At 42.0% G+C, this 27,871-nt stretch overlaps 1 protein-coding gene across 1 annotated transcript in view; it reads left to right on the forward strand.

Moving 5' to 3' along the window:
• The first annotated feature begins 6,172 nt into the window (after window positions 1-6,172).
• The window catches only part of LOC127623219 (N-terminal EF-hand calcium-binding protein 2-like), a 107,875-nt gene continuing 86,176 nt past the window's right edge, over window positions 6,173-27,871 (forward strand). The window contains exons 1-2 of the mRNA XM_052097553.1: window positions 6,173-6,507; window positions 16,674-16,698. Of these exons, the coding sequence (XP_051953513.1) occupies window positions 6,190-6,507; window positions 16,674-16,698 (343 nt within the window). The 5' untranslated portion in view covers window positions 6,173-6,189. The remainder of the gene's footprint in view (window positions 6,508-16,673; window positions 16,699-27,871) is intronic.

A 27,871-nucleotide genomic window follows, 5' to 3' on the forward strand; every position in this document is an offset into this window, starting at 1 on the left:
AATTTTGATGATTATGGCTTACAGCTTATGAAAACCCCAAATTCAGAATCTCAGAAAATTAGAATATTACATGAAATCAATAAAAAAAAGGATTTTAAATACAGAAATGTCGGCCCTCTGAAAAGTATAATCATGCATATGTACTCAGTACTTAGTTTGGGCCCCTTTTGCATTAATTACTGCCTCAATGCGGCGTGGCATGGATGCTATCAGCCTGTGGCACTGCTGAGGTGTTATGGAAGACCAAGATGCTTCAATAGTGGCCTTCAGCTCTTCTGCATTGTTTGGTCTCATGTCTCTCATCTTTCTCTTGGCAATGCCCCATAGATTCTCTATGGGGTTCAGGTCAGGCGAGTTTGCTGGCCAATCAAGCACAGTAATACCATGGTCACTGAACCAGGTTTTGGTTTTTGGTACTTTTGGCAGTGTGGGCAGGTGCCAAGTCCTGCTGGAAAATGAAGTCAGCATCTCCATAAAGCTTGTCTGCTGAAGGAAGCATGAAGTGCTCTAAAATGTCCCGGTAGGCGGCTGCGTTGACTCTGGACTTAATAAAGCACAGTGGACCAACACCAGCCGATGACATGGCTCCCCAAACCAACACAGACTGTGGAAACTTCACACTGGACTTCAAGCATCTTGGATTGTGTGCCTCTCCATTCTTCCTCCAGACTCTGGGACCTTGGTTTCCAAATGAGATGCAAAATTTGCTCTCATCAGAAAAGAGGACTTTGGACCACTGAGCAACAGACCAGTTATTTTTTTCTTTAGCCCAGGTAAGGCGTTTGACATTTGAAGCCCATGTCCAGGACCCGTCTGTGTGTGGTGGCTCTTGATGCAGTAACTCCAGCCTCAGTCCACTCCTTGTGAAGCTCCCCACACATTTGAATGGCCTTTTCCTGACAATCCTCTCCAGGCTACGGTCATCCCTGCTGCTTGTGCACCTTTTTCTTCCACACTTTTCCCTTCCACTTAACTTTCTATTAATGTGCTTTGATACAGCACTTTGAGAACATCCAACTTCTTTTGCAATTACCTTTTGAGGCTTTCCCTCCTTGTGGAGGGTGTCAATGATGGTTTTCTGCACAACTGTCAGGTCAGCAGTCTTCCCCATGATTGTGAATTCAACTGAACCAGACTGAGAGACCATTTAAAGGCTCAGGAACCCTTTGCAGGTGTTTAGCTGATTAGAGTGTGACACTTTGCGCCTACAATACTGAACCTTTTCACAATATTCTAATTTTCTGAGATTCTGAATTTGGGGTTTTCATAAGCTGTAAGACATAATCATCAAAATTATATCAAATAAAGGCTTGAAATATCTTACTTTGCTTGTAATGAGTCTATATAATATATTAGTTTCACCTTTTAAGTTGAATTACTAAAATTAATGAACTTTTGCACGATATTCTAATTTTTCGAGTTTCACCTGTATTTATGCTTTATTGCAAATAGTTGTTTGGTGTAAAATGTCACCATTAGGGTGATCTGTGTCTCTTTGGTTAAGTAGGACCCTGGTCACACTATTTCAGTTCTCTTTGTGAATGTGCAGCTGAAGTGCATATATGCATTTCTGTAAATAATTATTTAATAACTGACCTAGAATCAGTTATCATCTTTTTTTGAGATGTGCTGTTGTTTGAGCTAAATTGGAATCAATTCAATTAAAAATGTACAACAGTAGAACAACTATATTTAAATTCAAATCTGAGTTCTACTAGCATGTAGTTAAGTCTTTTTGAAAACCAAGTTAACTGAATTTAAATACTGAAGTTTTGGGATACCCCATTACTGAGGAAACGACTTTGCACAATCAACTGAGTGCAATGAACTTATTAGGATTTTCATTGTACTTGAAATGTCACATTTAAGAATCATAACTCAAATACGTAAGTTCTTTAAATTTGGCTTAGAGTACTACTTACTCAGAATTACCAAGAACAAATTAAACACTTGTACTTGAATAAATTATGTTTGTTTGGTCAAAACAAGGGAACTTATGTTGTCAAATAATATATATTTTTAATTAAAACATTTATTTAGTTTTAAACTTATGACTATAGTTTTTGTTTTATTGAAGCTGGTTGCTAATTTTGTAAAGTCACCATGAGGTTGAATTTGGAGCCTGTAAACTTTAAGCTACTCAACTTTACTCAATTTAACTTTACAAAAATGCAGATTTATGTGCACTAAGAAGTACTCTGTAGATTCCAGTGTGCCATATGGCAACCAAGTGTCTAATCATAATTTCCCTAACACTGTATAAGACATGTTATAACCCTAAATAAATAATTAAATCAAAACAACAATACTTTAATCAAAGATGAGTTAAGCTTACTTGTAACTAGTTAACATTACTTAAATAAAATATTTCAGTTTACTTGAGCCAAATAATATGTTTACTTAGAAAAAAGCATGCAAACCAATTACCATGAAAAATGTAAGGTCAACTAACTTGATTTTACAGTGTGGTAATCTCTACACTGGGTGTAAATCTGTTACATTTTTATGGGATTAGAACAGTTTTTAAAAGTCTATATTCTATAAACAATATAATAGTTTGGTTGAGAATGAAGTGCTGTGACTGGAAATAGCGTAATCAATACTTCATTTAGCATATTTCATAATTCCATTTTAATTCCTTTAACAAAATTATCCATTTTGTTGGAGGTACAGTGCAGAATAATTTAGCTCCGAGCACAAAGTCAACAAGTGTCAGCCTGCCTCTGTGTGTCATCCCAAAAAGGTCTATTATCCCACAGGTTGAGCTTTTATTATTTATTGGATCTCATTCACAATGTGTCTTACTGAAAAGTGCAAGAGCCACAGTAGACAGAATAACAGCCCCATAGACATACATTGATGTACCACTGAGTTTGTTTATGTGTGGAAAGGAGAGGCCTGTCTGTCACTGCAACGTACAAACTGGCTGCAAGGGGTGTTGATCTGAGCACCTCCCAAGGCTAGGGATTACTACTTCTTGTAATTATACAAGCACCCTCTGTGGGGAAAAAGGCGTAACAGGTTGCTGTGAGTTGCCCTACATTAAAGAGATGCATCCAATCACTTTTTTTTCTGTTTGGCTAAATGCCTCACTATAGGAATGCAAACTCTAGGGGGGTTGTCCTTGCTGCCAATTAAATAAAGGCCTTTTTAGTTGGAATGACATAATCACCCCTCTTAAAGGGCAGGACCAGGGAGTCTTTCAACAGTCTTTCAACTCACAAAGGTCATTTTAGAGATACTAAACGTAATAAGGGATTTTCCAAGTGAATGAATTCCTGCCCCAAATATTGTCAAATTGCTTTTTATTATTATGTTTTTTATGTTATTTAATACATATGTAACAAGTTGGTTTACCAACAGGCACCAAGAGACTGTAATGTGTCACAACAGACATGAACTAATAAGTTCAGTGTTTGGTTGATTAATTCTGAAATGTGATCTGGTACTGATTCCAAATTCTAAAACTAAACTTTTTAGGTAATCTAATATGATTACTTTTGGATTTCTTATTACATATTTTGATGAAATACCAATTTGTGTATTAAGTATCAATTTGCACTCCTTTGATTAACAGCAATTCTTTCTGACATGTGTAACCATGAAATGCATAAAACTTAACTGTAAACTGATTACACACATTTTGAAACAATGTAATCTAATTATAAAAACTAATTGATGTATTACAGATTATATGTAGTCCATTACTGCCGTACACTGACTATATGCAAGTATGCCTGTATGTAGGATAGTTAATATGAAAATAAATAATTATATATATATATATATATATATATATATATATATATATATATATATATATATATATATACACACTGTATTATTAAGGCTGGGTATAGCCAGCCACCTCACGATACGATATGTATTGTGATCCACATCATGATGCAATATATCACAATACATCACGATATCATGGTTTGATTTTGCTTTTAATTTAAATTAATTTGAGTATAGTTCAGTTATAATGTTGATTTTACTTGCATACAATATGAAAGAAATTGTCTTTATGCTAATTCTGTTATTCACTATACAGGGAACTTCTAACTTGTTAAATTACGGACAAATCAATTTTACAAATTTGATTTATATAGCTTTTTTAAATATATAGTCCATGTATTACATCAAGAAATATGGTGTATTGAAATTGCATATATTATATTTCATTTATACATTATATTGTTGCATGTTTATTGTTTACATGCCTAATTTACAAGTATTTACATAAATATGTAGAACAAGTGCTAAAAATGTACTGTCTCTATATGACCTGTGGCAGGGATTTTGACAGTAGTATTTGTTTCATCTTTAACAGTAGTGTTTGTTTGGTCTTTGACAGTAGAGTTTGTTTGGTCTTTGCCAGTAGAGTTTGTCTGTTCTTTAACAGTAGAGTTTGTTTGGTCTTTGACAGTAGTGTTTGTCTGTTCTTTAACAGTAGAGTTTGTTTGGTCTTTGACAGTAGTGTTTGTCTGTTCTTTAACAGTAGAGTTTGTTTGGTCTTTGAATGTAAAGTTTGTTTGGTCTTTGATATTAGAATTTGTTTGGCCTTTGCCAGTAGTGTTTGTTTGGTCTATGACAGTAGAGATTGTTTGGTATTTGCCACTAGTGTTTGTCTGGTCTTTAACAGTAGAGTTTGTTTGGTCTTTGCCAGTAGTGTTTTTTTATCTTTGATATTAGAACTTGTTTGGCCTTTGCCAGTAGTGTTTGTTTGGTTTAAGACAGTAGAGATTGTTTGGTCTTTGAATGTAGAGTTTGTTTGGTCTTTGAGAGTAGTATTTGTTTGTTTTATGACAGTAGATATTGTTTGTTCTTTGAATGTAGAGTTTGTTTAATGTTTGTTCTTTGAATGTAGAGTTTGTTTGGTCTTTAACAGTAGTGTTTGTTTGGTTTTTGACAGTAGAGTTTGTTTGGTCTTTGCCAGTAGTGTTTGTCTGTTCTTTAACAGTAGAGTTTGTTTGGTCTTTGACAGTAGAGTTTGTTTGGTCTTTGCCAGTAGAGTTTGTTTGTTCTTTGCCAGTAGTGTTTGTCTGTTCTTTAACAGTAGAGTTTGTTTGGTCTTTGACAGTAGAGTTTGTTTGGTCTTTGATATTAGAATTTGTTTGGCCTTTGCCAGTAGTGTTTGTCTGGTCTTTAACAGTAGAGTATGTTTGGTCTTTGACAGTAGAGTTTGATTGGTCTTTGACAGTAGGGTTTTGTTTGTTTGTTAGAGTTTGTTTTGTCTTTGACAGTAGAGATTGTTTGGTCTTTGCCAGTAGTGTTTGTTTGGTCTTTGAATGTAGAGTTTGTTTGTTCTTTGAATGTAGAGTTTGTTTTGTGTTTGACAGTAGAGTTTGTTTGGTCTTGACAGTAGAGTTTGTTTGGTCTTTGAAAGTAGAGTTTGTTTGGTCTATGACACAAACTAAGGTTTTCAGAAGAATATTTCAGCTCTGTAGGTCCATTCAATACAAGTGAATGGTGACCAAAATTATGAAAGCATAAAAGTAATCTATAAGACTTCATTGGTTTAATCCCCATTTTCTGAAGTGACCCAATTGGTTTTGGGTGAGAACAGACCAAAATATAACTCCTTTTTCACTATAAAACTTCACATCAACAGTCTCCTTGTCGATCATGATTTCAAGCTCAGTTATACTTTATAGCAGCATCTAACACTCTGAGCATGCATCAAGCACTAGGAAGTCTAATTGAGCTTGAAGTCATGGTTGTACCTGGAGACCGCAAAGACTATATGCACACGGTGAAAAAGTAGTTACATTTTGGTCTGTTCTTACCCAAAACTGATGAGATCGCTTCAGAAGACATGGATTAAACCAGTAGAGTCTTATGGATAATCTTTTATGCTGCCTTTATATGCTTTTTGATGTTTCAAAGTTTTGGTCACCATTCACTTCTTCTAAAAATCTTAATTTGTGTTCTGCAGAAGAAAGAAAGTCATATGCATCTTCAATGGCCTGAGAGTAAATTATTAGAGAAGTTTCATTTGTGGGTGAACTATCCCTTTAAGGATTTCTCGTTCATTCTTCTGCAACTAGACTAAATATATGGTGTTTGTTATTGAACTACTCCAATTAGGAGAAATTGTTAGTTTTGGGATGTGTGCGGCTGCTGATGTCACAGATGAGGGAGGGATCGCCCCCATAGCGCGCAGCATGAACGTTCCGCGGCAAAAGGATGTGTGAACAAGCAGCGCGCTACTGCAGGGACGGCGTCCAAAAACTGCTCAACAAAGAACAAGCCAAACTCCGGTCACAGGACAGCAAAGACCAGCCCAAACCCCTGGCTCAGGATAGCGAGACAGCGACGGCTGCACAGTCCGGAAACAGCGGCGCTCAGCCCGGTGGAATAGACGGGCTCGTCCGCTGGATAGTCACCAAGATGAGCGACAACAAAAGCATCTCTACACGGGAATATGTGAAGGAGGAGGCGGCAGTGGCTCAGGAGCAGTTCTTCGCACCGGAGCCCCGAAAGGGCATCTCTGTCATTTTGGATGTATGTGTTTGATTTTTTTACAGTAGGCTAAAAACAAATATTAAAAGCATGCGCTCGTGCAACTTTTTAGACTGTTCAATCGCCGCCTTATACGATAATTCATATGAGACTTGAGAATAATGTATTAATTCGTGCATTAGATCCCATGCACACAAACATCATCTTTCTGTTATCAAGCAAATGCACTTTTTGTTCATTTGAAAATCGACCTACTTAACTTTTTTCAATGCAGTCGACCCATTTTGCGTAATAGCTAGGAATTTTACACATAACAAATGGAATAAAAGCATCGACTATCCAATATTTTACTTATTTAATATTTGGTGCATACGCGCAATCCACTACTGTGTCCAAATATTGTTGCGCTTTTATGGCGCGCAATGGAATATCCGCGTAAAAAAAACTAAACAAATACGAGGTTATCTTGACCAAAACCATATGAAATAGCTATGTGCTTTAACGCTCATCGTGTTGAGGTTAAAGCAGTTTGCGCTCTGGTTTTAAGGCCGTATCTCCGAGAAGCGTACCCAAATCTAAATAATTAATTACGCTTTTCCTGTGAGCCCGGCTGTTATGCTTTGTGGTTGGCTGCTGTGGCGAGGTCTCAGCAGTATTGATTTAGTAGGTCAAAGTATTGCCTCCGTATTGTTCATCGGTGCTGGATAATTATGTGTATCAAGTGGTCATATCTCTTGAGATATCTACATCGCTTTTAGGAGTTTAATAAAACATTAAGAGAATGATAAGAAAACTAGTTCAGTTACAGACCCAGATTTACTCTCAGGTAGCCAGACTATAAAGTAAAGAGGGAGGACAAAAGCCTAATAAAAAAATATATATATATATATATATATATATATATATATATATATATATATATATATATATATATATATATATATATATATATATAAAGACTGACAGACTCTGAAAAAGACTGGAGGCACAAATGTACCCCAGAAAAAAATACAATTCTGAAGGTGGAGGAAATTAATAATGGAAGAGTTATGCAGATAATGAGGTGTAGATCCTTTCTTTTTATTGGATAGTGAGTTTGTGTTGAAGATTGCTCATGGAGACTTGGTATGGAGCGCAGGTGCTTGTAAGGGAACTGATTTCCCTCTTTGCTTTGTGAGAGAATTACATTACTTAACTCAATCTGTCTCTACCAAATGACACATCCACTGCCCTGCCTGTTCTAGGATCAGCCACCAGCCTTTGCTCTTTGCCTAACTGTGGCTCAAGGCTGCATGGCAAGCATAGTCTTTTACGTTTAACTTTTCATTTGAACAATGTCTTCACCAAGGCAATGTACAGTACAGTTGTGAAGACCCATTGCATTTCAGAAAGCTTTCTACTCAGCGGCTATTTCTCAGGCAATTCAGGGTGTGTCGACATTTCTCAGCATGGCTTCCCCAAACCTGACAGCAAGTGGAGCACTAACAAGCTGTCATAAAGGAGGCAAAGTAAAGTCTTGTCTCTTCCTTACATCTGGGAGATCCTTACTCCATAGAGTTATTAAGTGATTTAAATGTTCACCTGTCTTGATAATGTTTTTTTTTCCCACTGGGGTTGAATGCTTGTACTAAATTACGATTACAAGATCTACTTTACTGTTTTTGAGCAGAGAGCTGATTGTCTGGCTCTTTCTACATGATCGGCAGGTGACTGCACATTATATTTACTGAAGACTTTATCTCACTATTGACTTGAACTTTAAAAAACAAATATTTTTGGCATTTGTGCACTGAAGTGGCTTTGAGCCAAACGATGGAAAATCAATCCGACTGACTGAGCAAGTCCTAATGTGAGTTCACATATTAGTGCCTATTAAACGTGTCTATCCTTAGCTTAGTGTCACACTCTCAATCTTCCTTTGTCATGTAGACTTCTGTTCCTTCCCTTTACTCTTTTGTTTTCCAAATCCCTTCATTTTTTCCCATTCATTGTGCCACCTTACTTTGTCTACACACTGAGCCAGTTCCCTTTACAAAAGGCTTCACTACGATGTTGCGCTGCTAAGCGCTACGGGGAACAGCTTTCGCTGTGAGCCGAGCTGAAATATTGTGTGAAACAAGTCAATGAACATTAACCGGAATTTATAGCCTCGGCTGATGTAATCATTAGATGCACCTGAGGCCAGGCTATAAATGGATACGTCACCAGGTGTCGTCAGAAACTCTTTTTTCAGAGCGATTCTGTTTCTGTGTGTTTCACACACCCTGTCAAAACTTTATTTCCTCTGTTAGGAGTTAGAATCAGTTAAACAGTGTGCAGTGAACTTTGTTCTTTGTTCTCTTTTCTCTTCTGTTAAGAAAATATTATATATATATATTTCTAAAAAAGAGAGAATGACTGAAAGCCGCAAACGGTGCGTGTTCCCCTCTTCTCACTCTATAGCTGAAGACGACACACATCAGTTTTTGCTGTTTGTTTGGGAGCACGCTGCTCTCGCGTTGCAGCAGGGCGGGTGCGAGCAATGCGATTTGCTTTAACAGGCAGAGTGCGTCGTGCTCGCCTCGCTTGCTTCCGGGAGTCAGCACTCTCGAAAAGAAGATAGTTCGTGGGGCTCTTGCATGGTTTTGGCTGAGGAACAAGAGACGGGTTGATCCCTTTCTCTCACTCTCTCCCCAAACCCAGCTGTTTCTTCACATGATCTCGACGCTTCTCGGATCATGAGGTGGATCGCTATTCTCTTCCCGCCTCCGAGCTTTCCGTCCGCGATAAAAAAATCTACGGAGGAATTGCTCGATGTTGTTACTCGTGGCGGTTGCCAGATTGGTCTGGCCACACGAAAAAGAGCCCCCAAACGCTCCAAATTAGGGGATAGATTTTATCTTCCAGTCTAAGACAGGGAACGCCTCATGGGTTCCTTCCCTTCTTTGATAAACCTCCATTAAGAGCTTTTTCCGCTCATGGAGAACCCCTAAAAAAAATAAATAAATAAATAAATACATTTTCTTCCCGTGTTCACATACCCTCGACGTCATTATATTCGACTGTCGTGGGTGCTGAGACTGCTCTGCACACTATGCTGTTTTACAGGCGTACCAGGCTGACCCCCTGGGCGACCTGAGTGTGGGTTCTGCGCTTGACGAGCAAGCCGCAGACCCGCCTCGGTCCTGACTGAAGGGAGGCTCAAAAACAAAGTGTGGCGAGTCGTACTCCTCCTCCCAGGGATTGGGGACAGTCTCGCCGCCCTCGCCAGCCCCGAAGCAAGACCCAAGAGAAAACCCTGACGGTCTTGCACCTAGATTAGGTGGTAGCTCCCCTCGGGACAGGGCGCGTGCTTCACTTCACCCCTCCCTGTACCCCCTCGAAGCCCCCCATTCCCGCCACCTCTTGGTGTTTCGGGTTGCAGAGGCTTCCACCAAAATTGGGTGTTTTCGCTGTTCCTGCATCTTATTCAGGACGTGAAGCACCCGACAACCCCTCAACAGGAAGTGTTAAAATATAATACCCATCTCAGAGATCCTGGCAGCGTGGAAACTCCTGCTGGATATATTCTTTTTGTGGGTCTTATAAGGGCGTCAGGATTTAATTCACTCGCCGTTTTTCCGTGTTTCAACGGCGTGTTCTCACTACCGTAAACCGGATTTCTTTTTTTTGTAAAAACGAAAACTCATTCTCCTGGTTAAAGGGGCCACGGTATGTGTTCCCCTTCCAGAGAGAGAGTTAGGTTATTACACTAAATACTTCCCATTACCCATGGAGGGTGAGGGGTGGCATCTGGCTTAGATCTTAAAGCTTGAACTACCCGTGGGTGTTCAAGTCCAAGATGATGCCTGTCAAGACGGTCGTGTCTCAAGCCCTACAACTCCTTTGGCTGGTCACCATCGATCTTATGACGCACTTCTGTACTTCATTTAGAAGTTCTGCCACAACATGGAAAGTTCCTGAGGTTCACTTCCGGGGCGAAGTCTTCCAGGGTCAGGTTCTTTCACTCAGCCTAGCCATTTTTACCCGCACATTCACAATGCATGATGTAGCGCTGGCTCCTTGCGACTCGGGGCATCTGCATTCTGAATTATGTAGACGACTGGCTGATCCTAGCGCAGTTCCAGGAACTGGCAGTTCAGCACAGGGACATCGTCTTAGCTCATCTGTTTCTCTGGGGTTGAGGCTCAACGCCAAGAAAAGCGTCCTCTCTCCCACTCAGAACACTGTCTATCGGGGCATCGTATGGAGTTCAATCTCAATGCGGGCACAACTGTCTCCCGCTAGGATTGAGTCCATTTAGATCACCCTGAGCAAAGTCAGGCTAGGTCAAGGTTGCACTGTTATCAGTATCAATGATTTCCAGGTCTCAGGGCTGAATGCGTCCACAGTGATCCCTCTGGACCTTCTGCTCATGAGACCGTTTTTGTTGTGGCCAAAAGCCAGGGGATTCTTCCAAGGGCCAAAACCCCTAGGCTAAATAGGGTTACGCGCCTCAGGCTTCGTTCCCTTTCTATGTGGTTCAGACCCCGGTTTTCTGCCTTGGGTCCCACTCTAGGTGTGTCTTGTTGTCGCAGGCTGCTAACGACAGACGGCTCCCTGATGGGCGGGGTAGCGGCCTTAAGTGGTCGTCCAGCTTAAGGGGATAGGAGGGTCGTCAGCTCGGTTGTCACAGTCACTGTCTCGGGTTGATGGCTGTATTTCTGGCCCTGAAATACCTCCTCCTGAGGCTGCCATGTCTTGGTGCGGGTGGACAATGCAGCAGTAGCCTCTTACATAAATCATCAAGGAGACCCACGTTCTTGTCAGCTGTATTTCTGACACGTTGGGTTCTCCTTAGGGCCCAGGGCAAGCTCCTGTCACTCAGGTCAGTTATATCCTTGGATGCCCGTATATGGGAGCAGATTTACGGTCCAGACAGAAAATACCAACGGGGGAGTTAAGAACTCCACCCTAAGGTAGTAGTTGCCCAGAGTTCGCCAGCAAGGGTTTTTGCCTCTTACTGATAGCACCGTGCTGGCCGAACAGGGCTTGGTTCTCGGAGCTAATCTCTTCCCTCGACGGCTCGCCTTTGGCGATGCCGAACAGGAAGGATCTTCTGTCTCAGGCACAGGGCAATATTTCATCCCTGCCCCAAATTGTGGAATCTTTCATGTTTGGCCCCTAAGGGTACCAACTGAAGGACACAGGGCTCTCTCCTGAGGTTATCGAGACCTTTTTAAACCCCGGGCTTTTTCCACTTGGAACAAGTTTGGGTGAGATCTTAGGGCAGAAGAGGACCTCTTCGCCTCTATGAATAGCGCAATGTCTCCTCTACTTCTCCCTGAAATCACCCAGCCCCCTTGGGTCTGGACGTTAAGACACATACATGACCCAGAATGCATCTATATGCGTTTCTTTCCCCGGTTTCTCTGCTCCCGGGAGTCTTGGCAATGTTCACCAGCAAGGGTCTTGCCTCCTATTAATGGCGCTGCGCTGGCTGAACAGGATATGATTCTCGGAGTTAATATCTCTCCTCGACGGCTCGCCTTGTGCGATTCCGAACAGGTAGGACCTTCTTTCTCAGGCTCGGGGCACATATTCATCCCCGGCCCGAATTGTGAAACCTTTCATGCTTGGCCCCTGTAGGGTACCAACTGAGGTTCACAGGGCTTTCTACTGAAGTTATCGAGACCATTTCAAGTATCTGTTGATAGCGCAATGTCTCCTCTACTTCTTCCCGAGTCACCCAGTCCCCCCAGGGGTGCTGATCGTGGTGGCGCATACATGGCACAAATGCTCCTGCATGTGTTTCCTTCTAATAAGTTCAAATTACAGAACCAGCTAACTGCCAGTTTGCTTCAGTTCTGGATTTTCTGTGGAAAGAACTGTCAGCGGGCACTTGCCTCGCCACTGCCAGGTTCTATGTGGCTCCCACTTCGGCTTGCCACGCCTTGGTGGGCGGGGTGCCCTCTAAGAGGCATCCTTGCTAGGACCTCTTCATAAGGTAAGGCCCCCCTTTTTAAAACCTCTAGAGTCAGCGTTTGTTAGACTTCTGACTCTCAAGATGGTTTTTCATATGGCAATTACGTCTCTAAGGAGACTTGGGTACCTACAGGCTCTGTCTCTTTTGCCGGCCTGTTTTGAGTTGCCCCAGGTAGGACCAAGAGCATTCTTTGCACCCTCACCCTGACTACCTGCCCAAGGTGCCTTTCTCGACCCTTGGCCAGTCATTCTCTAAGCCTTCTGCTCCCTGCCGTTTGTAATGCCGGAGCAGCTAAAGACTACTCAGACTTTGTCCAGTCTGTGCCCTTCAGAATTATGTCCACCGCATTTGCTAGTGGTGTAAAGTCAGGGCAGCTGTTCTTCACTTCGAAGCCTTGACCGGGTTGTCACTTTGGGTGAGGGACCTTACTGCCCGGGCCTACGAGGCGCACGTTCAAGCTTCGCCAGTAGGTTTTAGGGCGCACTCTTCCAGAGGGCTCTCCTCCTCTAAAGCCTTGGCTAGAGGTCTCCCTCTGCAGCAAGTTTGTGGTGCGGCAGGTTGGTCCTCTCCGCGCACATTCATTAAACTTTTATAGTTTGGATGTTCTTGCCACTCTTGGCTCTTACGCCCTTGAGTTGACACCGAACAAGTTTGTGGTGCGGCAGGTTGGCACTCTCCGCACACACTAATCACATTTTATGGTTTAGATGCTTTGCTACTCCGGACTCTTATGTCCTTGAGTCGACATCTCAGCCCATGCCTAAACAAGTTTGTGATGCGGCAGGCTGGTCCTCTCCGCTCACATTCATCAGTTTTTATGACAAGTTTGTGTTGCGATAGGGTTCTCTTCGCACACATTCATCGAACTTTATGGGTTAGATGCTTTGCTACTCTGGGCTCTTATGCCCTTGAGTCGACATCTCAGCTCATGCCTGAACAGGTTTGTGATGCGGCAGACTGGTCCTCTCCGCACACATTCATCAAAAAATTTATGGTTTAGATCTTTATGCTACTCCGGGCTCTTATGCCCTTGAGTCGACATCTCAAGCTCATGTCTGAGACCTCTCGCATTTTTGTGAGTACACTGCACAACCGTAGGGGTCCGGACAGCCCCAAGTGCGGCGGCGTGGGTATTGCGTTCCCTGTAGCGCTTAGCAGCGCAACATCGTAGTGAAGCCTTTTGTAAAGGGAACGTCTCGGTTTACATGTGTAACCCTTTTTCCCTGAAAAAGGCGGAACGAGATGTTGTGCTGCTTTGCCGCACTGGGACGTCCCAGGACTGCTCTTCAAAAAGAAGTATCTGACAAGACCTGGTGATGTATCCATTTATAGCCTGGCCTCAGGTGCATCTAATGATTACATCAGCCGAGGCTATAAATTCCGGTCAATGTTCATTGACGTGTTTCACACAATATTTCAGTTCGGCTCTCAGCGAAAGCTGTTCCCCGTAGCGCTTAGCAGCACAACATCTCGTTCCGCCTTTTTCAGGGAACAAGGGTTACACATGTAACCCGAGACGTTTCATTAAGAGTTTTTAGCCTTCCTGGGACAAAGAGGAAACTTGGGAACAAACTTCAGTGTCATAATGCAGTCTCATTTCCCCATCCCTGCGTTCTCTTCTCTTATCCCAAATGCAGCCTCATTATTTGATTAGTGGGGCTTGCTAAGGCAAGCATCACTATTACAATCCGTCATACTTATTACAGTACTTTCCAGACTACAAAATCCGATTGCACTGCAAATAATACAAATCAAATGATATAAATCATAGCATGCGGCTTGTGGAGGAGAGATGTGCTACTGAATTACAAAGTGATCCAAGAAACTATTTTCAGATAATTAGTGAACTAAAATAATGGTGAAAAGAAATCCTTCTTTTGTAGGACTTCTATTGAAAAGGGTCCACATATAGTATATATCTAGAAATCATAGAGACTTTGAGGTTGGTTATTTTATTTTCGACCATAAGCAAACATTTACCAATGTCTTAGAAACTGCTTGGGAGGGTTTTTTTTGACTTCCTAGCAGAGAGTTTTGCACCAGCGATCACCGCTTTCTTTGATGTTTTCTTCAGTTTTTATTTCATTTCAATAATAATTTTACAAAAACATAATTCTAAGGTCATCTGCAATTGCATGATTGCCAATGGTAATTTTAGACATGTTTCTTTATTTTTATTTTTAGTGTAGCTTACCATATTCTAATACATATTCATTTTGCATATCTGTTCAGACATGTTGCCTTTTCTTGTCATAAAGAAATCTAGCTTTTTAAAAGGACAAACTGGGTCACCTACATTAAATGATGTCATGTTGTCAGACCTTACAAATGGTATTTTACAAAAATCTCATACCTTTAGCATGTCTGTCTGTCCTTCCGAATAGAAATGAATCTTTATGGTAATAGACATTTTTATAGTGAATATATGAAAAATGTGAATGATTATTGTAAAAGTGTTCTTAAAAATTATTTAAAAAAATCCTTATCTAGCAGTTCTGTGATATAAAAGCAAAATTAATCGATTAGTCCTGCAAACACTTTCACTTTCAGATATAAAATAGCTGCTAACATTAAATACCATCAGCGTCTCTTGAGCGCTTTGAGAAATAAATTACAGTATTGATCTGAGATTGGTAATGTCACAGTTCCCATATTCTCCCCTTTTTGCTGTAGAAAAAAATGAAAAATGATGAAAAAGAGAATTCTTTGTCCCCTACTGCAACTGTTTCAGTGGTTGTTCTGATGTCCATTCATCCATTCTGTGTGGCTTTTGAGTTTATTCTGTGATGGTGAAGTGTCCTGACAGCTGGAATGCTGTTAGATGTCAGAACTGAATGAACCAGCTGGCTCCTTCAGCTGAGAACTTGTTTAGACTGTCAGCAGAAGGTGATCACTCTTTTGAAGCAGATCAAATTGTGCATTGTCAAAATGCATTTTGATCATCAGATGTTCAGAACGCACTCACACGTGTTGTTCAACAGAATTGAACGTGTTGTTAAAAATGTTAAATTTCATTTTACTTTAAATTACTTTCAAAAGCTTATGAGGAAATTATAAATTGTGTTTAAAATGATCACATTATATAAAACCATTAATATCATTAGCCTAACATTTTTTTTATTTTAGATGGAGCTGGTCATAGGTCCTGCACTGTTAAGATCACAATAACCAGACAAATACTACTTGTTTTATCTTGCTAGTCCCTCTAATATCAGATAAATTCACTCCTGGAATAAATTAATCTCACTGTGAATAGCACATTTCTACAATGACACCCACGCCATATAACTATCAGTATGACTGCCATATCAGCCAATGCAACATAAACATAAAGTGCACCTTTAATATGGACACCCACAAAGAATCCGCACCTCACTTTCACAGTATTTATTTATTTAGTCATTATTTCAGAACATTTTAAAGGGTGCAGACAGTTGACTGCTGTAACATTAGCCTACAGTGTGTTATGCTTTCCAGCACATTTTATTGACTATGCAGTAAGGATTTTCCGTCTTTTGCAAAGTCTAAAATTATCCATTTCACATCTGACAGTGTAATCAGTGTAAGAATTGATCTTACAGATTTACACATTTCACTCAGTCTCTTACAAGCTCAACCAAATTGATTAGCAACATTCAAACTGGCTTCATTTTGTGAAGAAGAAGAAAATAAATAAACTTTAAAGTATAACTGTGTCATTTGTTCTGGTGTTCACTATAAAGCAACATTAGGTTTAATCAGTGCTCAATGTTATGGGCTGAGATATCATGCAATTGCAATGCAATCAGCCTATCTAAAGTGCCACCCCCTCCTTTAATAGCTTTTCTGAGTGGGTTGAGTGAATGAGAGTTGACATTGAACCCTACTGAAAAAAGCATTTTTTGTAATACTTTTATCCTTTTCAGGTTCATACTTTGCCACCTTACTGCAGGGAATGACATTTATTTTATTGTATGTAACAAGTCATTTAAGATTGCTCTTTTGCATGGTCTAAGCACCGTTTAAAGTCATTTTTATTCTAATACAATGTTTCAGATAGTTGTTTAATAAGCATTTTAAGTTAGTATTGAACAGTATTAGCTTGCTCACCCCAAAAATGTAGTGGAGCTGTTTAATATCCTCTTGATTTGTTTGACCCAAACTCATTGTCTGTTAATTATAATGCTTATGTGGTGAGGTGAACTTTTAATGAGAATGTAATTTAATGATTTGTATTAATGAATTGTGTGTGTGTGTGTGTGTGTGTGTGCGTGCTTCATTTCAGATTTTCCGGAGAGCAGATAAGGATGGTGAGTGTAAACTGCTTCATAGTTTGTCAAAAAAAATATTTTGTATGTGAATGTGATTTTCTGGTTCTGTTGTGTGCATTGAAGTGAAAATGAAGTCAAATTTGCCTTCCTATTGTGCACAATTTATGGGTGCACTTTATTCTAAAGGGAAAATGCTAGTCTTTGTAATCTTTTATCAATATAATTATTTAAAGCGAATTTCCATTCTGGGTGACATCACCAAGCTTTCATATTCATATTGCTCATAGTCATAAAGAGGCGACACCCAGATAACTGCACTGGTCTATTCTGGTGTTAAACACTCACTTTTCATGATCCAATCGATATCCAATGAATAAAATCAAGTCCCCCACTATTTATTTTTTGAATATCCTTTTACATGATAATATTTTTCATTACAAAAGTAAAATGGGTTACCACTTCTTATTGGGCACATTCAAACTGCAGATAAATGTAGTTGTCAGTTCACCTTTTAGTGCTTAATCCTTTTGTGTGCACACACAGTTAAATAAAATACAGCAGCGAAAACTGCTTTCTACAACTGACTTCTTCCGCTGAAGTGTTGCTATGGTTATCGCTTGTCTATCATCGCAACTGCGGGAGTCAGTCCTGTATTCTGTAAACACGTGGAATGGAAATCTAGGGGATACACTCCTGCATTTAAATGCCTTTGTCACTCCCGAAACTGCTTTTTATATAATTCAGCTTTCAAGGCTTATGTGATATTTAGTTCTTATATTCCCAAATGCCCAAACTGTAACATGATTTTACAGTATTGTAAAGTTGCTATGGTAAGAAATCATCTATTAAAAAAGTTCTATTGATAAGAACATTCTAGATCAAGGAAAATGTATTCCTTGATTGCATTGTAAGGTTTTGGATAAAAGTGTCTGCCAAATGCATAAATGTAAAGTGTGGCAAAAAATGACAAATGTATTTGCTAATTGATTTTAGATTAGCTTTATCATGCAAATTTGCCTCTACGTCCATTTTCATATTCTGTGTGTCTGTAGGACAATTATAATTATGAAGAGAAGCTCTGTTACATATTTTGAAATGCTAAATTCTCCATGCATAAGAAAGTACATGTTTTTCTACACTTTGTTTCTTCATTTTTGTTTCCTTTTTCAAAAGATATATTCCACATTTTGAAACCAGCCTTGCACCTTGGCTTAAAAGAGGTGATACAAATTGACGAGAAAAGAAACCTGCAGCAAACCATCTTGTTAAAAGGAATAGTTGCTAGTTGATGTGTGGTGCTAGTGCAGTTTGTGTTATTTTTAAACCACTCCCATGGGAGCAGCTGGGTGACAGTTTTAATGAGAGAGAGAGAGCAAAAGAGAGAGAGAGAACGGTAGAGAATGAAAAACACCAGACCAAAGGGAGATGGGTACTATGTTTCCAACAATTTGGATTTCAATCACAAAACTATAACAAGTAACAAAGCACAGCATTTTAATTTGCCTCCAGCTTTAGAGCTGAGCTGAGGTGAAACAAAATTTATCGTTTTTCTTTTCACATAGAGCTGCATGCATTAATGGAATAGTACACCCGAAAATGTTAATTCTGTCATAATTTACCCACCCTAAATTTGTTTTGAACCAAACTAAAAATGTGATGTTGTAATAGAGACCCCCCGAGCCTTTGTAATACAATGGATGTGGACACTGCCCCACTTTAAAGCTTACAGTACAAAAGGAAACTGTAAATACTTTCTTTCTGTGGCACTGAAAATTGCTCTGTTTGCTTTGAGCTACCCTCTTAGGTCCGTCCTACCTATGTTACTCAACCAATGGTGTGAATTGGTGGGCGGAACTATCTCTTTGTTTGACCATTGGCAGATGGGGGGCATTTTCAGAAAACTGTTTTGAAAACAAAGTTTATTTTTGCAATTCCGTTTGGTGGAGTTAGTGGCACAGAAATGACATACTTCAGCTTTAAGGGATAGTTCACCCAAAAATGAAAATTCTCTCATTATTTACTCCATGCCATCCCAGATGTGCGTAACGCTCTTATTTCTGTAGAACACAAAAGAAGATTTTCTCAAGAACATCTTAGCTCTGTAGTTCCATACAATGAATGAATGGTGATCTAAACTTTGAAGCTTAAAAAAATCACATAAAGGAAGCATAAATATAATCTATAAAACTCCCTTGGTTTAATCCATGTCATCTGAAGTGATCTTATTAGCTATAAAGTTTCTAGTTGCTGCCAATAAATAATGAATTAATTTGGGTGAGAATAGGATAAAATTTAACTCCTTTTTCACTGTACATCTTGCCAGCTGGTTGGCACGATCATGATTTCAAGCTTGATTATACTTCCGAGTGCTTGACAAATATGCAGAGTGCTAGATGGTGCTATAGGAAGTGTTATCAAGCTTGAAATCATGATCACAAAGGAGACTGCAGATGTCAAGATCAATGAAAACGAGTTGCATTTTGGTTTGTGCCCTTTACAAAAAGCTTCACTATGATGCTGCGCTTTGCTAAGCGCTTTTGGGAACAATCCTGCATTGTGACCAGCTGTGAATATGTGTGTAACACGTCAATGAACATTGACCGGAATTTATAGCCTCAGCTGGTGATGATCATTAGATGCACCTGTGGCCAGGCTATAAATAGACGCGTCACCAGCATGTCGTCAGATCCGTTTTCTTCAGAGCAAACCGTGTTATGTGTCTCACAAGCCTGTCAGAACCTTTCTTTCCTCTGCTAGGATTTAGAATTTGTTAGGCAGTGCGCAGTGAACCTTTTCTCCTTTCCCTCTTTCTATATATATATATATATATATATATATAAAATAGAAAAGAAAAAGGTGGAAAAAGCAAACGATGCGTGTTTCCCTGTCAACGTTCTATGACTGTCAGGGACACGCATCAATTTTGTTTTGCTTGTTTGGGGGAAGAGCATGCTGCTCTCACGTTGGGGCAGGGTGAGTGCACGCATTGCGACCTACTTTCGGGCAAAATGCTCCACACTCGCCTCGCTTACTTCCGGGAGTCAGCGGCCACTCTTTCATCGTGGGGCTCTCGCATATATTTGGCTGCATCTCTCCCCAGATGCAGCTGATCCTTCACGTAATCTGAAGCGCGCCTCAGCGCCTCTTCGTTTCACGAGGGGGGTGCTGAACCTCTGTACATTTCATGCATAATAATAAAGCGGCTGAGAAATTACTCGAGGTGGTTACTCGGGCTGTGGCCAGACTACAGCTAGACTGGCCACGCGAACAAGAGACCTCCCCAAACACTCCAAACTATAAGACAGATTTCTGGTGGCCAAAAAAATAAAAAATAAATATATATAATAATAAAAAAGAAAAGAAAAAGGGAACGCTATATTAGTCCCTTCCTTTCTTTGATGACCTCCATGACGAGATTTCTCACTCATGGAGGAACCCATATACTTCCCGTGTTCACGTACCCTCGATGTCTTTATACTCGACTATCATGGGTGCTGAGACACGGGGGTATTCAATGATGCCGCCGGTCGAAGAGACGCTTGTGGGCTATCTATCGCCGGTTCGGCATCATCACTCAAGAAACCGGCTCTCCCCACTAAGCCATGCAGGACTACCTCCATGCTAGTGGGGAGGGCTTATCAAGCGGCAGGTCAGGCTGGTGCTGTGCTGCACACCATGGCCGTTTTACACGCGTACCAGTCTGACCTACTGAAAGACCTGAGTGCGGGTGCAATGCTCGACGAAGAAGCCTATTCTGAAGCCTTTTCGTCGGGCCACAGTGGTCATCCAGCTCAAGGGGATGGGAGGGTCGTCAGCTCGGTTGTCACAGTAACTGTCTCGAGTTGATGGCGGTATTTCTGGCCCTGAAATACTTCCACCATGTCTTGGTGCGGGTGGGCAATACAGCGGTAGTCTCTTACATAAACCATCAAGGAGGTCCACGTTCACGTCAGATACATTTCTGGCACGTGTTGCCCTGTCACTCAGGGAAGTTTATATCCCTGGATGCCCGTATGTGGGAGCAGATTTACTGTCCAGACAGAAAATACCGACGGGTGAGTGGAAACTCCACCCCTAGGTGGTGGAACAAATCTGGGTGAGATTTTACAGGGTAGAAGAGGACCTCTTTGCCTCTATGAACAGCGCAATGTCTCCTCTACTTCCTGGAGACATTGCGCTGTTCTGTACCCCGGGTCTGGACGTGATGGCACATACATGACCCTGAATGCGTCTGTATGCGGTTTTCCCCGGTTTCTCTGCTCCCGGGAGTCTTGGCCAGAGTTCGCCAGCAAGGGTCTTGCCTCTTACTGATAGTGCCGCGCTGGCCGAACAGGGTATGGTTCTCGGAGCTAATATCTCTCCTCGATGACTCGCCTTGGGCGATTCCGGACAGGAGGGACCTTCTGACTCAGGCGCAGGGGACGATATTTCATCCCCGGCCCGAATTGTGGAAACTTCATGTTTGGCCCCTGAAAGGTACCAACTAAGGGACACAGGGCTGTCACCTGAGGTTATCGAGACCATTCTTAGTGCTAGGGCTCCCTCTACCTGAAGAATCTACACCAATAAATGGGGTGTCTTCGAAAAGTGGTGCAGTTCACATGGTGCAGATCCAGTTAACTGCCAAATTGTTTCAGTTCTGGACTTTCTGCAAGAAAAACTGTCAGCAGGCATATGCCCCGCTACTCTCAGTGTTTATGTGGCCGCCATTTCAGCTTGCCACACCTTGATGGACGAGGTGCCTTTGGGGAGGCATCCTCTACTCACTCGCTTCATTCATGGAGCCATGCGACTGAGGCCTCCTGTTAGGACCAGAACTCCTTCATGGGACTTAGCAATAGTCCTGAGGGTCTGGTTGAGACCCCCTTTTGAACCTCTAGAGTCAGCGTCTGACAGACTTTTGACTCTCAAGATGGTCTTTCTTATGGCGATTACCTCTCTTAAGAGGATTGGGGATCTACAGGCTCTGTCTGTTTTACCGGCCTGTTTAGAATTTGCCCCAGGTATGGCCAGAGCTATTCTGCATCCTCATCCTGACTACCTTCCTAAGGTGCCTTTTTCGACACTATGTCCTGTCACTATGGAAGCCTTCTGCTCCCCGCCGTTTTTAACGCCGGAGCAGGAAAGACTTCACGGACTCTGCCCAGTCCGTGCCCTTCAGACTTATGTCCACCGCACTAGCCAGTGGCGTAAGTCAGGGCAATTATTTGTCTGCTATGGGGGCCGCAACAGGGGGGCGGCCGCTACCAAGCAGACTGTCACATTGGGTGAAGGATGCTATTGCCCTGGCCTATGAGGCGCGCGGTCAAGCTTCGCCAGTAGGTGATAGGGCTCACTCCACCAGAGGGGTCACCTCCTCTAAAGCCTTGGCTAGTGGGGTCCCTCTGCAGCATGTTTGTGATGCGGCAGTCTGGTCCTCTCTGCACACATTCATCAGATTTTATAGTTTGGATGTTCATGCTACTCCGGGCTCTTACGTCCTTGAGTCGACTCAAGCTTATGCCTGAACAAGTTTGTGACGCGGCAGGCTGGTCCTCTCCGTGCACATACATAAGTTTTTATGGCAGGCTCATGCCTTAACAAGTATGTGATGCGGCAGGCTGGTCCTTACCGCACACGTTCATCGAACTTTATGGGTTAGATGTTTTTGCTACTCCGGACTCTTACGTCCTTGAGTCGACATCTCAAGCTCACGTCTGAACAAGTTTGTGTTGCGGCAGGCTGGTCCTCTCCGCACACATTTGTCAAATTTTATGGTTTAGATGTTTATGCTACTCCGGGCTCTTACGTCCTTGAGTCGACATCTCAAGCTCATTTCTGAGACCTCTTGCGTTCTTGTGAGCATACTTCACAACCGTAGGGGTCCGGACAGCCCCAGTGCGGTGGCGTGGGTACAGCATCTCATTCCACTTTTTTCAGGGAACAAGGGTTACACATGTAACCCGAGACGTTCTCACATATACCTGTCAGATATCTTCAGAAGATTGTTTACTTTTATGCTTCCTTTATGTACTTTTTGGAGCTTCAAAATTTTGGTCACCATTTACCTGCATTCTTCTTTCGTGTTCTGCAGAAAAAAGAAAGCCATACATATCTTGGAAGTACAGTGGCCATGAGTTGCAAAACAAAACAACAAATCATAAAACACAACACCAAATCCTGAAACACAATGGCAAGTCAGAAAACACAACAGTGAGTCAGAAAACACAATGGCAAGTTCTAATTGGAAAGGGTAGGTTCTGACCTGGCTGTGTGGACGATACCTAGCCCTATCTTCATGATTGGTTCACAGATTATTTAAAAATCCGGAAACATTTGAAGAAGTTTATCACTCAGTAAAACAGTAACAGGGCACATAGAGAGCAAAACGAGTGAGCAGGATAAAGTTAGTTTTAGGTATTCACCGGTGAAGATAGGGGCGGTCTAACAGTCCACAAACTGTAAAATGTTGGTGGCATCCAGGTGTTCATTCAATTGATTGCATGTTCTCAATTAAACACTGTTATTAAAATAAACTTTCCAAATGATAAAGATTCTGGATGCTGCCAATTAATAGGTTGACTTACATAAGGTAAGATTTTCCCCAGACCACAGTAAGTCCAATTATATGGATATTTAATAAGGAGTGGTGGTGGTGTAGTGGTCTAAAGTACATAACTGGTAATCTGGTAATCAGAAGGACACAGGTTCGAGCCCCACAGTCACCACCATTGTATCCTTGAGCAAGGCACTTAACTCCAGGTTACTCCTGGGGGATTGTTCCTGTAATAAATGCACTATAAGTCGCTTTGGATAAAAGCGTCTGCCAAATGCATAAATGTAAATGTAATAATTTCGAAAAACATAACTAAAATTCATCACAATGTTACTTTTACATTCCAGAGGTTGTAGTAGGCTGCCGGTTGTGTGAAAGACTAATTTACTTAATTTATTTAAAATATTTGAATACTATAATTGCTTAATTGCACATACTGGGAAAATCTCTCCTAAAGTAAGTCAGCCTAGCAGCCTACTAAACTTTAGAATTTGACAATAATATATTGGTGAATTTTAGTAATTATTTTTTTTCTAAAATAATTGAGCTCTGTGCAAATATTATTGGACATGCTGATAAATATTCATTGGGCCAATCAACCTTTTGAATCTGAAAATACTTTTTTAATATCAGTGAATTGAATGAACGCTTTGACACCGTGTGTACTTTTTAGCGCATTTTGTTAACTTTTTAGATGGTCCCTTACACAAGAGAATATTGTACCTTGAACTAACTTTATCAATCTTTTTGCTCTCTGTGTTATAAAGTGTCCCATTGCTGTTTTACCTAGCAAGAATCCACTCCAAATGATTGACAGTTTTACAATCAGTAATCTTTTGAATGCATTGATTTTTTTTTTATTATCAGTGAACAATCATGAAGAAACGGCTAGGTATCATCCACACAGCCAAACAGGCGAGAGGCTATGGTGCCTACCCTTTCCGTTTTGACTGACTTGCTGTTGTGTTCCCCTTCTGTCGCTCACTCCACGTTGTGTCGGAGAAGCAACACTAGAGGTCTCTCTTGAGCACAGATATATACCTCTGTTCTATGAAAAAAGGCCAATGAGAAGTTGGCAGACGGTATTTGCATATCCCGCCCCCGGACATACGGGTATTTAAGCGGGGCAAATACGGGAGTTCATTCAGAACTTCCCGCCATCGTGGCTAACCATGACATGATAGACGGCAAGTCTTTAGGTAAGCACGACTTAATGATCAGGTTCCTAAAAGGTGCCCGGAGGCTAACTCCCTCCCGGCCAAGCCTGTTCGCCTCCTGGGATCTCTCGGTTGTCCTCACGGGCCTCCAGAGACCCCCCTTTGAGCCGCTAGATTCAGCTGATCGCGCTCGCCTCCATCAAGAGGGTTGGGGACCTGCAAGCGTTCTCTGTCAGCGACACTTGCCTGGAGTTCGGTCCGGCAGACACATACGTGATCCTAAGACCGCGACCGGGCTACGTGCCCAAGGTTCCTACCACACCCTTCAGAGATCAGGTAGTGAACCTGCAAGCGCTGCCCCGGGAGGAGGCAGACCCTGCCCTTTCGTTGCTGTGTTCAGTATGTGCTTTGCGTATCTATCTGGACCACACGCAGAGCTCTAGATGTTCTGAGCAGCTCTTTGTCTGCTTCGAGGGACAGCAGAAAGGGAACGCTGTCTCCAAACAGAGGCTCGCCCACTGGGTTGTCAACGCCATTTCACTGGCTTATCACACCCAGGCCATGCCCCCCCCCCCTTGCGGGTCCGAGCTCACTCAACCAGGAGTGTTGCATCCTCATGGGCACTGGCCAGGGGCACCTCCCTAGCAGACGTCTGCAGAGCAGCAGGGTGGGCAACACCTAACACTTTCGCGAGATTCTACAATCTCCGAATTGAGTCAGTATCGTCCCATGTTCTCTCAGGTCTGAGCCCGTAGAACTCTGTAACACGCTGATGATCTGGCCGGGTGAATCGCCGTGCTGTAGCTTCCCCCCTCCACGAGGCTGGATCTACCACCGCGCCAACTTTTCCACATAGGACCTAAGCGGCCATGCAATGTTTTCGCCACTCTTTGCCTCCCCTGCAGGATAGGTGTGGTCTCCGCAGGGTCTTCTCCGCCTGAAAGAATAGGAAACGGGGTAAGACCCCCTTCCTTTAATGCATGTAAGGGCCCCGGCCGTAGTTGCTCTATGCGAGAAACATAGAGAGAAAAGAGGCCCAGCCAGGCTTGGCCCGATTCCCAGGTTGGCAAGCATCACCTTGTTCCCCTCACTAGGGTAACCAGAAGGATTCTGATTACTTTAATGGGGCACTGGGGAAGGCTGCGTGCAGCCTGATACAGCTGGTCGCCTTTGCACATAGGAATACCTGCCCGCTCCTGTATCAGCAGTTCACGTACACGGCTCAGCGCATGGCATGATTGAAGTGGGACCCCTAGTGTCGCTTCTCCGACACAACGTGGAAAGAGCGACAGAAGGGGAACGTCTAGGTTACGTATGTAACCTCCGTTCCCCGATGGAGGGAACGAGACGTTGTGTCTTCCCCGCCACGTCGCTGAGCCGAGCCACTGTTGTGGCCGGACCATTTCCGGCTCCTCAGAAAAATCCTGAATGAACTCCCGTATTTGCCCTGCTTAAATACCAGTATGTCCGTGGGCGGGATATGCAAATACCGTCTGCCAACTTCTCATTGGCCTTTTTTCATAGAACAGAGGTATATATCGGTGCTCAAGAGAGACCCCTAGTGTCGCTTTTCCGACACAGCGTCTCGTTCCCTCCATCGGGGAACGGAGGTTACATACGTAACCTAGACGTTTTCTGTGTTTTCTGTGGGACGTGACCGTTTTGTTTAGCACTTCACGGTAGGGTAGGAAAAGCATGAGGGCGAATAATGAGAGAATTTAAAATTTTGGGTTAACTATCCCTTTAAATACATTGCCAATTGATACATATCTCTCCTATAGTAAACCATCATATTGAGAACAAACAACACACTGAGTGTCATGCCATCCTTCTACACAGCTCTCACTGCTGGAGTGATTGGTTACATCATGCGTTTGGAGGAGGCAGGGAGAATCATTAGTGTCTGTTCTACAGAGGAAATGACATGCTCTATTGGCCTAAGAGCTTTTATGCATGCTTAGTCTGGCAGACTCTGACTCTTGCTTTTTCATTACCTGGTCTGTGACTATAAATCTGCCAAGGCTGTTGACATGAGAGCAGACTGGCAGAGATCTCAGTGACCCATCACCCTATCCACATCTGCAGTTTGCCTTCCTAAATATATCACTGCTTTTAAGGGAAAGAGAGAGAGGTGCAGGGACCTGTGATGGAAATGTAACTGGCTTGTTTGAGCTGTTTTAAATTCTGAGCACAGATTCACTGCGCAGTGTTTCTCGCATAAGATCTCCAAAAGATCTCATAGGATCAGGGAGAGCATTATTCTTGTGTGCTGGCTTAAGACAAGTGCAGAAAATCGGAGAGATAAAGAGAGAGACCGGCTACTTAATAACTCACAGGAAACTCTTGGTCAAATCCAGTTATTATTTTCTCCTCAAAAGTGCTTATCGCATCAACCCAGTACCTTGTAACAATTCATTTGTTTCCAGGCGAACTGATCAAAAACCATGTGTGCCATTCTCCCTGAAGTTGCATGAACTCAGCCAATCAGATCAGATCTTGCCATGATTGAGAAAGTACTTTCCAGTTTTGTTTCCAGTGAACTGACTGTGTGTGGTCAGTGGTTGTGCCTTTTTAGACTGATACTGTGTGTACATTAACCAACTGTTATGCTTTGAGTTTATTGGCACAAGTAATTTCTGTTTTTGGACTTGAAAATGGAAACACAAGTATCTCTCCTCACTAGTTTTTTTCTCCATCGCTGCTCTAAATTTTTGGGTTCTCATTGCCAGTAAATGCGTGTTTACGAGTGTGTTCACTGACTATAAACATGCTGACAGCAACCTCCCTCACAGCATGGAAGCATCAAGTCTCCCCTGCTCTAGATCTTATGAATCATTAAAGCTTTGCACAAAAAAAGCCATGGAGGGTAAACAGTGTCTCAGGTTAGTTCTCAGTCATAAATGATCTTTGTGGTAATACTCTTGGCAGTATTCCTGTACCTTTATATGAGCCGGTGTTCTGTGCTGTTATAAAGATGCAGTGGTTCTGAGTTTAGAGGTTTCACTGCTGTGTTTGGTTAGTGTGGATTGTTTTTTGTTTTTTATACATCAGATAATGGTTGTTTTGTGTTCTTTCAGTTACATAGCGGATCTTTTTGACACCACATATGCCTGTATCCTCCAGGGGCCAACTCTAAAGTTATTTCCAACAAGCACAGCAACACATGTTGTCTCTTTTTGGATCAATAGATGCGCATTTCTTGATTCTCTTTGATATTTCATCATGCTTGTTTTTATACATGAGGGGCAGCCTCGCCCCTATGCAAAACAAGTTATATGTGTGAGCCATTTTGTCTGCTCAAATTCTGCACATTATTCAGCTACGGTTCTTCAGTTTATTTAGGAATATGTCACTTTGCTCCATGTGAGAGAAAAGAGACTGAAAATTATGCCTATATTACATGTACCCTTGTGATTTGCCTGATATCAAGACTGGGGCAAGCTCCAAATAGGACAAAAAACATCATAATAGTAGTCCATATAAGCCGTATCTACGTCTTCTTAAGCTTGTTGCTTTTTCT

The sequence above is a fragment of the Xyrauchen texanus genome, chromosome 29 (genome assembly GCF_025860055.1).
Source record: "Xyrauchen texanus isolate HMW12.3.18 chromosome 29, RBS_HiC_50CHRs, whole genome shotgun sequence".
In the NCBI taxonomy this organism is placed as follows: Eukaryota; Metazoa; Chordata; class Actinopteri; order Cypriniformes; family Catostomidae; genus Xyrauchen; species Xyrauchen texanus.